At 41.9% G+C, this 11,270-nt stretch overlaps 1 protein-coding gene across 4 annotated transcripts; it reads right to left on the bottom strand.

Moving 5' to 3' along the window:
• Nucleotides 1-1,139: 1,139 nt before the first annotated feature.
• LOC9270471 (oxysterol-binding protein-related protein 1C) lies at nucleotides 1,140-10,407 on the bottom strand. Of its 4 annotated transcripts, none has more exons than XM_015776468.3 (10): nucleotides 9,706-10,407; nucleotides 9,256-9,621; nucleotides 7,214-7,325; nucleotides 6,008-6,447; nucleotides 5,282-5,437; nucleotides 4,633-4,800; nucleotides 4,415-4,555; nucleotides 2,341-2,571; nucleotides 2,154-2,267; nucleotides 1,140-1,622 (listed from the first exon to the last, which is right to left on the bottom strand). In XM_015776468.3, the coding sequence occupies exons 1-10, from the start codon at nucleotides 10,231-10,233 to the stop codon at nucleotides 1,452-1,454; spliced, it is 2,427 nt and encodes an 808-aa protein (XP_015631954.1). In that variant the 5' UTR covers nucleotides 10,234-10,407; the 3' UTR covers nucleotides 1,140-1,451. The 4 variants fall into 4 exon arrangements, with proteins under 4 accessions (XP_015631954.1, XP_015631955.1, XP_015631956.1 ...); XM_015776469.2 differs by having other exon boundaries at nucleotides 7,226-7,325; XM_015776470.3 differs by having other exon boundaries at nucleotides 7,214-7,321; nucleotides 9,706-9,859.
• Between the last annotated feature and the right edge of the window lie 863 nt (nucleotides 10,408-11,270).

The raw sequence follows: 11,270 nt of genomic DNA, 5'->3' as shown, positions 1-11,270 counted from the left end.
CTGTCGGCGGTTCACGCTGCAGTGGCGCGGGGGCTGAAAGGTGGCCATCGTGAACGCAACGGTCCTACTTGCTCCCCCAACATTATTGTTCCTAGAGGAAACCATGAGAAAACGAAGGCGCGTACGGCATTATAAATGCCACTGAAGAAATCGCTGCTATGTACTTTGTTCAGATGGCGTCCCTGGATGAAAGCGAGCGGACGGCGACGAACAACGTATCCACACCAAGACGCGGGGCGGGCGGTTTATCAGCAAGCGGAGGCCTTGTGATGGCGAGCGTCGCGTAGTACGTGATGCGTCGTGGTGGCGCTGCCACGGCAGCGTCGGCGCGGGACGGTGTTGGATGCGGTTGATGGCGAGCCATGTACTCATGTGCAAGCGCTGAAGAGATGGGGTGTGTGCCACAGACACCACGCCACAACGGCGCAGTCAGCACTTGGACTTGATTGCCTGCCGCGCATGTAGCCAGGACAGAGGAGATAAATGGGCTGGAGCATTTCGTTGTGGCCTCAGAACGCCACGGTCCGGTGGGCCGTTAAGGATATTATAACTACCTTTATTTACATAACCAAAGATAATAATACTCTTCTTTCGGCAATTGAAATATAATACTGTAATGACTAAATACTATCTTCTCGATCTTTTTCTTTCTTCTTATATGAAATATGAACAATTAAGGTGTAATAAATTAAGTATTAATTATTTCAAACTCAAAAAATTGACTAACATCTTTTTATATCTTTTCTATAGTGTTTTTTTTAAAAGGCACCATTTAGTAATTCACGAAAGGAAAACGAAAAATTTTCTTCTTTTTATCTGCCGAACGCAGCCCGCACTAAAGAACACAGACGCTACATTCCAAAACAATCGATAACTGCACTAAGGCTTAGTTCGTTCCCGGGTGAACTGGGAGATTGAGAGAGAAAACATCTCGTTTTCCGCGCGCACGCTTCCCAAACTACTAAACGGTACGTTTCTTATAAAAAAAATTCTATAGGAAAGTTGTTTTAAAAAATCATATTAATCCATTTTTAAATTTAAAATAGTTAATACTCAACTCATCATACACTAATGGCTCACCTCGTTTTGCATATCTTCCCAATCTCCTCAATCCCCTTCTTCTCAAACACACCCTAAAGAGACATGAATGCTGAATTTCATTCTTTTGCGCTTCAGAACATTTTACATGTCTGGTATACACAGATGGCCTATGATAAAGCACTCTGAACTTGTGAGCATGCAATCCTCACAAGAAAACACTGATTCGAAGCGACACTTTGGACGAACCTCACTTATTATGTACGAAAACAATATGTCTGAAGCACAGCCTCTCCTTACAGGCCAAGACCCGTTTAATTGCTCTAATATAAACCGCTAAAAAATCTGGAATCAAGTGATCCCACAGAAAGAATAAAAGCAGAGAACCAGAAGACCTGTAACCTACTCAAAGCCTAGTCAGTTATCATCAAATCGTTAGGAACTTGTCCGAAGATATCTGGACAGCCTTCCCAGCTGCCCTTTTCTCTGGATTCCCAGTAACCACCAAGGTAGCGGTATGTGTCGGTAGCTTTATCTTTTGCAAACCACCGAGGTTTCCACCCGCTCTCCTGCATCTTCCGTGCCTGCAGCAGCATAGTTGGTGTCATTTCATGATGGATACACCCACACGGACTCGATTCATTGTTTTCTGACCCAAAATCGTGCACTATTTGGCACTTTAGTTTACTTGCTTTTAGTATGCGGTGTTCTCCAATTTTATTTACTTCCTCAGAAAAATAAGGCCCCTTGCTAAACTTTGATGAATTCAACATCTTTAGTGAAGGGGAGGGGGACTTTATCTATAGCTGGCCTGTTAATGCCAGGTGCAGATTACCAAGTAAAAAGCACTATCAATAACAAATAACAAATTATTTCCATTCTTCCAAATTATTTGTTCTTTCTTCCACTACTCTGGGTTGGTTTTGCAGTAGAATAAGCTGCAGACTCCCAGTGTTACTTCAAACTTAATATAGTTTGGCCTATGTACAGCAGTTGGACTCCGGCATGGAAATTCTGAAATGCAGCTGATGCAAACGTTTGTTTCTGGATTCAGTTGCTTTTAACTAATGCATGCTTTACCAGAATATATAATGCGAAAGGTGTAACAGACTAACCTGTCGTTGTCTCTGTTCAAGCCTCAACTTCTCAGCATTTGCTCTTTCATACTCACCATTCTCTAGGCATCGCTGATCTGGTCGCAATCTAGAGTCTGTTGGTGGCAGTTTTTCCTGGTTGTTGTTGTTAGTCAGATCTCAGTATGAAGTGAATATGATAACTTGTTGCGACCATAAGTATATTTACCTTCAATCCAGCGGTAAGTTCATTTAATGTGATTGCAAAGCGAGTAAAATTGTATCTGGTGGGAAACTTAGGTGGTTTGCTTCTTTTCCACAACAAATGGGCCTCTGAGAAATTTTCAGATCCCTTGCCTTTTCCAAAGCAATCACCCATCACATAGTGCATGCTTTCATCCCATTTCCCAAAGAGTGTAGCAACAGTTCGACCACTTCGGTCCTGAACAACACCTTGTACCTGCATATACATTAATTCACCTGAATAAAATATGCTAGATGGACTAAGATATTTCATAAACAATGCACTATGAGAGAGTCATGGCACTTTCACAAACATAGGAAAAAAAAGGCTTAAATGGTAGATATGTGCATTTCAATATAATCTATAGCTAGGTAATGCAGAATATTTTGTATCCATTCCAAATTCTCAACAAAATTTCATTGTATAGAAAAATGAAGAGTTATTTAAATGGGATGTCCATATCGTTTATTCTCCACGTAAAGGATCTTTCAATAGTTCATTTTGTGTAAGCTAAAAAACTGCTCACATTCCATTTCACTGTAAAAAGTACTATTACATTTTCTCTCTCACGGCACAACATGCAAATACAAATATTCCAACACTAAAACAAGCCAATAACAATCATTATCGTGATAGCTTTTCACTCAATAAAGAAACGGCTTTTCATAATGCAATGTACACTTGAACTTGAGCACTAGGTCTTAGGGCTAAAATAGTGAAATTATCAGAGAAAATTCAAAAAAAAAAGAACATATTAGTAAGTAGAACCCATTAGATTTGCTTCACACAATACTGAACGTGTAAATAGTGAACTAGATATCCCATCTAAACTTATGGATTCAACATTTATAGTGCAGTCGATGCATCCATACCAACTGTGTATCGTTATCCCTTAGTCCCTCCAATTCTTTTCACAAGTCAAATATAAGACACACATGTGAATTCATTGCTTATATTCCTTGTTTACGCGATCACCTATGCTGTTAAGGCAGTTTAAGGGGACACACCTCTGTCTCAGCACCATAGCATGTGAGGCGTGAAGCAAAGCGATGCCACATAAGGTGGCTGAGGCGTGATTAGTGTACAATATTGTAGAGAAATTAGCAAGAAAATGGGGGAAATTGATAAAAGGGCCAGTAGCGCACTAAGCTAGGCTGCCCAGGCTGCCAGCCCACTAAAGCCCAACATCAGCATCATAGCCACGTGTTTTGTGCCCTAAGCGACATCGCATGCCACCAGGCACCAGACGCCATGACAAGCAGAATAACAGATCACTAGGCCACTGCTGAGATCGATCTGGCTGCCAGCCACCTCTGTATGAGCTCAAAATCCATGGCTGCAACAGCTCAACGCCTCTGCTCACCTCGCTGTCCACTGCCACCACCAGAGATTCAAGAGTTGTAAGCTGCAACAACTGCAATCTGGATCTACATCTGATGGCAGTGTGTGGGATCTGTGACAGCAAGTCAGCTGTGGCAAGGAAGAAGTGACCACAACCTTAATCAACATCCTGCTACCTTCCATCCCATTTTCCTTGGCCCTTGCACCCTTCATTCTCCTGTGAGGCAAGGCCAAGCACTGCCTTGCCTTCTTCTGTGTGCCTTGCTGCTTCAGCGTAACAACCATGCTGATCACATAGTCCCTCTTACATTAATAAGAAACAACTCATTATTCATTATCTCCTGTATCTCCAAGATTTTCAACTATGGGTAGCATGATCATCTAACCCGTCTTTCCCTTGTTTTCATACTTTTCTATCTCCTTAATACTTGTGTCCGCTCAAAACAAGCCGTATAAAAAGAAACAGGAAGTGAGTGAGTATGTTTTAGGTTTAAATTGGGTTCAGCAAGAATAGTACTAGTAAATTCATCCAACATATGTGGATCATCATCCACCAGTGTAATATAGAAGTACAAATTTCATATGGTTTGGATATGATTATTGCTTTTCTTCCGAGTTTTTCATGTGTGAGGTGTGATAATAACTACAAAGGGAATAAAAAAACAGAAACCAGAAAGAGCTGACATGGACACAAAATGCACTAAATTTACAAGCATACCTGATGTGGGTTACGATCAATAATTGACTGCTCCTTAAACTTCAACTTGCACGAATATTCATTATTGCCTTGTATTCGCATAGTACCATAATGATCACAATACAGTTTACCCAATATGAGATTGTAAATGGAAGTTGTCACCTGAGATAGAATATTTCAAGTGAATTATTTCCACAGACCAAAGATCTAACCACTTCTTGCTAAATATGTAATGGTACCTTGCTCCACTGGAAAACTTCACCATCATCGAACTCCAAGGTTAGCACACCAACAGGATCAAGTTGAATGGAGCGACCCCAGAACTTGCTTTTTAGGTTGCTATCTGCCCAAAACCGCCACCCAGTTCCCTCACAATGGCATGCAACCACCATAGGATGGTGACTAACCTGGCAAGTCATATTGAAGAGTCTTAATCAACCAAAATGCAAATCCAAATAGAACTAGCAGAAGACAATAATCTATAGGGGAAAAATATTCAAGCATATACAGGATAGACCATCTGATGATCAAATAGTCAGAGAACAGAGTTTCCAGTGATCTGTGAACATAAAGAGAAATACGGACAATCGGAAGAAATAGAACTACGAATTAAAAATTTAAAACATAATGTAACATTTACCAAGAAGACACAGGTACCAACATAATGTAACATGGCTTTGGTGTCAGGGAACAGTCAAGTGACAACTTTGTAATACATTTTTTCTGCCAAACCTTTACTAACTGGATTATCATGCCTGTACAAAAGCAGTAGTACTACTTTAAAAAGTCTGTGTTAAGTTATAAAGGTTGGCTATGCTGAACCGATAGTAAGAAAATCTTCTTCATATTACAAAATATAAGTAGCTTTCAAAGGTCCACAGACAAAACCTTTTCTGAGAAAAAACGGAGGCCTTTGTCTGGATAATCTGCTTCATAGGTCTCCCCAAGAAGTGGATTGAAGGGCTTACAGCTTCTTCCATCCGTAGATGCATAGCCAGAAACAGCAAATGCTGCTACACTAAGGATCCTCATCAGACTATTGCCCTGAGTTTTTAGCATAGGAAATGTAAGGTGCAGCAAACTAATCATGACAGAAATGTGCAGATAAACATTTTATCACAAATTGGATGCAGAGAAAATAAATATGTTGCCTTTGCAGGGAAATCTAACAGTTGGAGACAGTCTCAGCCATACTAATGTATAGCAATGCTGCAACTTTTAATGGAGAATTCACTAGACTGAATTAATGAAACAAAATAGAAATTATTAAATAAATGTGTACAACATAGAACAAGAAAGGGGATGGCATCTGGTGGTGCAACTGTAGGACAGGCATTCTGAAAGGCAAGCACATTTGAACTAAGCAGTCAATATGTTTGCTAAATAATAGAGATCCCAATTGTGTTATACGTATAGACCACAAGCAAATTGATCTCAGAAAATTGGATATATGCTACACGTAAGTAGAAGGAAGTATATCCATCAAATAAACATATAGATGCAAGTTGGAGGATACACGGTTCAAACTCTTAATTTGCTTTTATTTGGAATGTTATTTGAAAATGCACATGCATGCCCATGAACATATTAAATAGTGAAAGGAAGAAGAAATACCCTTTTCCCCCATTCATAAGCGCGATCAATAAGGTAGGAATACTCAAGATCTTCAAAGCATTTCTGTAAAGATGAGAGTGGTTCATTGAAATAAACAGGCAGACAAACTTTGGTTAGATCCTTTCCTATATTGTCCTTGATCATTGACCACAAGCTTACACCCTTCTCTTTCTCGACTGGATCTGGCAGCTTCTTACGCCTTCTGACATATGGGTAACTAATTCCAACGGATTTCATAGAGGTATCAATACCATCCATTGGATAATCATCCTCATCATCCGAACCAGCTTCTGATCTTTGGAAATCAGATCCACTGCTTTTAAAAGAACTTGATGACAGGAAATCTCGTGTATCAAAATATATATTCTCATCATCGTCAGTTTCGTCTTCAGCTGGATCTTGTGGTTCATTATAATCATCAGATTCACTAGCACTTCCTTCTGAAAAAGCAGGAACAATACTTGAACTAGCCATAAAAAAAATCAAAAAGAGATTAAACCAATACTGAAGAAATGAACGTCAAGAGCTACATATAAGAGCAAATCTATCCTGGATATTTATCATGAAAAAGCAGTCATCTTTATCTGATATTTCACAATTACTAATGCATGGCCAGCGGCGGAGCCAAGGCCCGGCCAGCACGGGCAGGCACCCGGGCTCCGCCACATGCATCCATGCATTAGAGCTAAATATAGTGCTTAACCATTAGCCTAGCTGCACATACACCATTAGATTAGCACTAATTATCATACTTGGTTATTAGCCAGCAGCCCAATTTTGCTTCTTATTCATGATAAAATGCTATATGTATTTTTGTTTACTTGTTAATTTGTTATCTATCGTTAGGTTTGCCCAGGCTTAAAAAATGTCTAGATCCGCCACTGTGCATGGCAGACAATAGTTTGCTTCTAGTTTTGGCAACCAGACAGAAAATCTAAGTCAGATCCAAACCAAGGCCTACATTGTTTGGCAGTTCAAGAAATGTAGATATTCTGATATGTAACACTAAATAATCAAGATAGTGCAACTTTGGAGTGGTATTTATCAAGGGAAACTGTTTTTATGAGTAACATGTATTGAATTTCCCCTTCGTAAAAGGTTGCACTATAAATGTTAGCAATATTTCTTTCCCACAAACCAGAGCAAGAAACAGCACATAGCAATGACAGGTGTAGTGGCGTAACATGACAGGGACAAACTATTCACCGGTTATCATACCACTATACTTCTCATTCTTTGATCTAGAAGTGGATCCGTACTCTTTTGACTGTCTTTGGCTCTCATCTACAAGGGTATTCTCCAAATCGACCTTTTCTGTCTACAGCAAGGCACAAAAAAGAACACTTTATTAGAGGAAATCAGTACACGAATTCTGTACAAATCCAACAGTACTTAAGAGAAAAATCAGAATCTACAATCAGAACTACTGGAATACAGCAAGCAAAATTTGAAATAACCCATTGGTAAATCCCTCTAAAAAGACCTGTAGACCGCCGTTTTTACCCCCATCACCTACTCTTAATCTGACCCTTTTGCAGTGTTATTGTTACCTTTTCTGTCCACACCCATCCCTCTGTCCTGAACTCAGATCAGGTCCTTGTTTCTTTTCAGCGACACAGTTGCTCCTTAGGCTGCTATGCCGGCTCGCCAGCATTGCCGTCAATACATTGTTAAGCCCAAAGCCCCTCAAGAGGATAGTTAAGCTCCTAAGGACACGTTGTCACATTTGATATATCTGCTGGAGGCGTCCCCACGGTTAAGATTGGGAATGAGCGGATGGTGTGGCAGACTCTGCTTACCCTCCCTCTTTAAGATTTTGACAATTACTCAGCATTACTCATCTGGCATCCTTATCCTTATTACTCACTAAAACAACATAGGTAAGAAGCAAAGCAATGTGTTTAACACATATGTCCCAGTATGGCACAAGATGTAATGTGTCCAACACATGTGGACATGTACCAAAATGGGAATGCTTTACAGATGCACATGTTCAATACCATATTTGAAAGGTATAATGTAGTCAACAGCTGGAGATCAGATATGAAGTAGGCATGCCTACAACTAAGTGCGCACAAAGGAACCCCCTTAATCCTTACCAAGCAAATGTAGTGCAGTTAATAACTTGAAACTCGCATTATTTATGAGCAGAAGACATTAATAAATTCCACACTTCCTATTAAATATAATAAGTAGCAAAAGTAATGAGAATCATCATAAATTCCACATGATCCTTCCTAGCTTCCATTAACATTTTTAAGATAACAAATCGAGAACTGAAATGCATGATTTAAAGAGAGTCCGGAAAGGGGAGGGTTCTTTCCCCAAAATGAGATGCAAAGATATCCATTACATTTTCTAGCATATCACATAATCTCAAATTGAACAATCAATCTGGATGACAAGGAGCTGGACTAAAGTAACAACGGGAGGTATATTTTCAATTAAGGAAACATCATGGCATAGCAATTTCCTGACAAAGAAAAAAGGCTCTGTACTAGCTAATGAAACCTCTTTGATTTCTTATTTCATCAAATAGTTAGAAAAACAATGCAAAAAAAATATTAAGCACTGCTTGGAAGTTGGAACACAAACAGGAAACTTGTCCCACTTCCAAAACAGGGCCTTGTCTGTACAATGGGATGGTTGGCAACCAGATCACAGAAAATAGCAACTAAACTGAAATCATGTCGCACTGAGGCGTAGATAACATTTTATCAGTTCTGACCAGAAAAAATTATTCCTAAGGCAGTTAGATATATCTGAAGATTGACTATATTCCATTTACATTAATATACGCCATCGATAGAAAGAAATAATTCCTAAAAGACATAGAAGTAAAATGAAGGACTACCTAGTAAATAGTACATATAACTAAGGCGAGAATTTCATTTTCCATCAAATAATATATCAGATATGCTGCATTACTCAATTTCCATAGTACATTCAATTATTAACAGTTGAAGTACATCTGACATGGTCACTAAAGCAACAGAGTCAGAAAATTAATATAAACAGAAAACTTAAAGCATGTTAAATAGAGTGACCACTAGAATTCAAATTTTCCAAGGACACTATGGTCAGATGGTTCAGCCAACATAAAATGTTCATAAGTAAAGTACCCCCGTACTTTTTTTTCCTTGAATTAACTTAAGCAAGCAAAAAATGCCGCAATATCACACCATGCCAAGGAAACTACAAATACCAACCTCACGCACAATTAAGTATAGTACAATGAATAGCAATACCTCTAGCTGACGGAGGGTATCCAGGAGGAGCGTCTGCTTCTGCTTAAGGAGCATGAGCTGCTTGTGCAAGACCTCAAACTCGGTGCGCACGATCCTTTCGCTGTCAGCAATGGCCGCCTCGCTGACTCCTTCCTGCTGCAGCCGCTGCCTTAGGCGCTCGGTGGAGACAGCCACGGCCGCTGCGGTGTCCCCTGGCCCCACCATCTCGCTCGTGGACATCCGCGGGAACATCTCCTTGGTCGCCTGCAGCGCCTCGACCCACGCCGCCCTGTCCTCCCTTGTCTCCGCCCGGAGGTGCAGCCTCTTCGTCCCCGAGAAGATCGAGAACCTCCTGTCATCCGATCTGCTCTCCCGCACGGACGACACCTGCACACGCAATCCATTTCACCGTAAGAACCGGACGAGATGGATCTGGAGATCATGGAGGCGATTCGAACAGAGGATGCTGACCTTGAGGTGAATTTCGCCGATAGGCTTGCGGGGTAGGTGGTGACCGTTGGAGTGCGCGGAGGAAGACGAGGAGGTGGAGGGTCGGGAGAGGCGGCGGAGGGAGTCCTCGCCGATGACCTTGGCGCCGCGCTCGGTCTCGCGCGAGAGGACGATGCGGTCGGGACCATGGATCTTATAGTAGGAGAGCACGCCGTCGTGGAGCGCGAACCACCGCGGCCTCCACCCGCGCCCGTAGTTGACCCACTTGTAGAGGATCCCGGAGATGCCGCCGCCGACGATCTCGTTCAGCTTCACCCCCTCCGGCGGGGAGTTGCCGCCCCCGCTACCACCCCCCGCCGCCCAGCGCAGAGCGCGCCGCTCCGGCGGCGCCGAGTTGCTCCGCGGGGGAGGAGGCGGCAGAGGCGGGGGCGGCGGCGGCATCACGGCGGGGGCCCCGGCCACCGCGGACGAGGCGGCCGGCGTGGCCGCGGCGGCGGCAGAGGCGGCGGGGGAGACGGGGACCGGGGGCACGCAGCAGAATGGGTGCATGGGGCGGCGCGACGGGATCGAGCCTTGCGTTGGACGACGCGCTCGGTCGCCGCGGCGGCCGGCGAGGAGGAGGCCGGTGCGGCGAAACGGATATTTTAGTTTTTTCTTTTTAATTCCTTTATTTTTCTTGTGCTGGGTCGAGGTGGGTGAAGGGGTTTAAATGCCCGGGAGCTCGGGGGTAAACAAACGGCTGCTTGCTCACGAGTAGACTCAACGGGGGAGGAAGCCGTGCCGTGCGAGCCCGTGTATGTGCTGACCCAGCCACGGCTGCCCAACCGTCGTGGCGACTGACGACAAGAGACGTCGTGGGGGTTTGGCCAATGGCACGCCGTGATTCTCTTTTTCCTAGTAGTATTCCAGATTCCTGCGTTGTACAGGGATTTGATGCCATATAGTGGATTGCATGTATCCTTTGCAATTCAGCTTCAAATGCAAGCTGCCCATACATTTTGAGTAGCAGCAATAATAATAATAATAATAATAATAATAATAATAATAATAATAATAATAATAATAATAATGATGATGATGATGATGATGAAACATGATAATTTATTTTAAAAAGTGATACTGGTTTTGAGAGCAAAGAGAGGATAACACGTGGATTTAGAGAGGGTTGAACGTGATAGAACAGACCACAAGTCAAATAAGTACAATAGGTAATAGTTGTTTTCTGATGGTGACTAAGAATAGGTAATGGTTGTATTTGATGGTAACCGGGAGCAAAGTAAGTAAAAGAATTTGACTGCATAGTTTAACAGTGATATCAATGATGACAACATGCAACGATAGACAATATGCGTATAACCAAAGAGAAAATATGTGAGGAGTGGGTGGATAAGGGTTAGGTTTAGGATTAAGTTGAATACGCATGATAAGTATCGATAAGACAATAACATAAAGAGGATAAGATATGTCCAAGCTCTATAAAAAGGTAAGAAGTTAATACACATATGGACTAAAATTCTATAAACTCTTCGCTACCTATGAGCAAAGCAATCATGTTTATATATCATAGTTAAGTTAAAGGTTATACA

Source organism: Oryza sativa, chromosome 3, assembly GCF_034140825.1.
Source record: "Oryza sativa Japonica Group chromosome 3, ASM3414082v1".
Classification (NCBI taxonomy): domain Eukaryota; kingdom Viridiplantae; phylum Streptophyta; class Magnoliopsida; order Poales; family Poaceae; genus Oryza; species Oryza sativa.
This window is presented reverse-complemented; position numbering and strand designations above follow the sequence as displayed.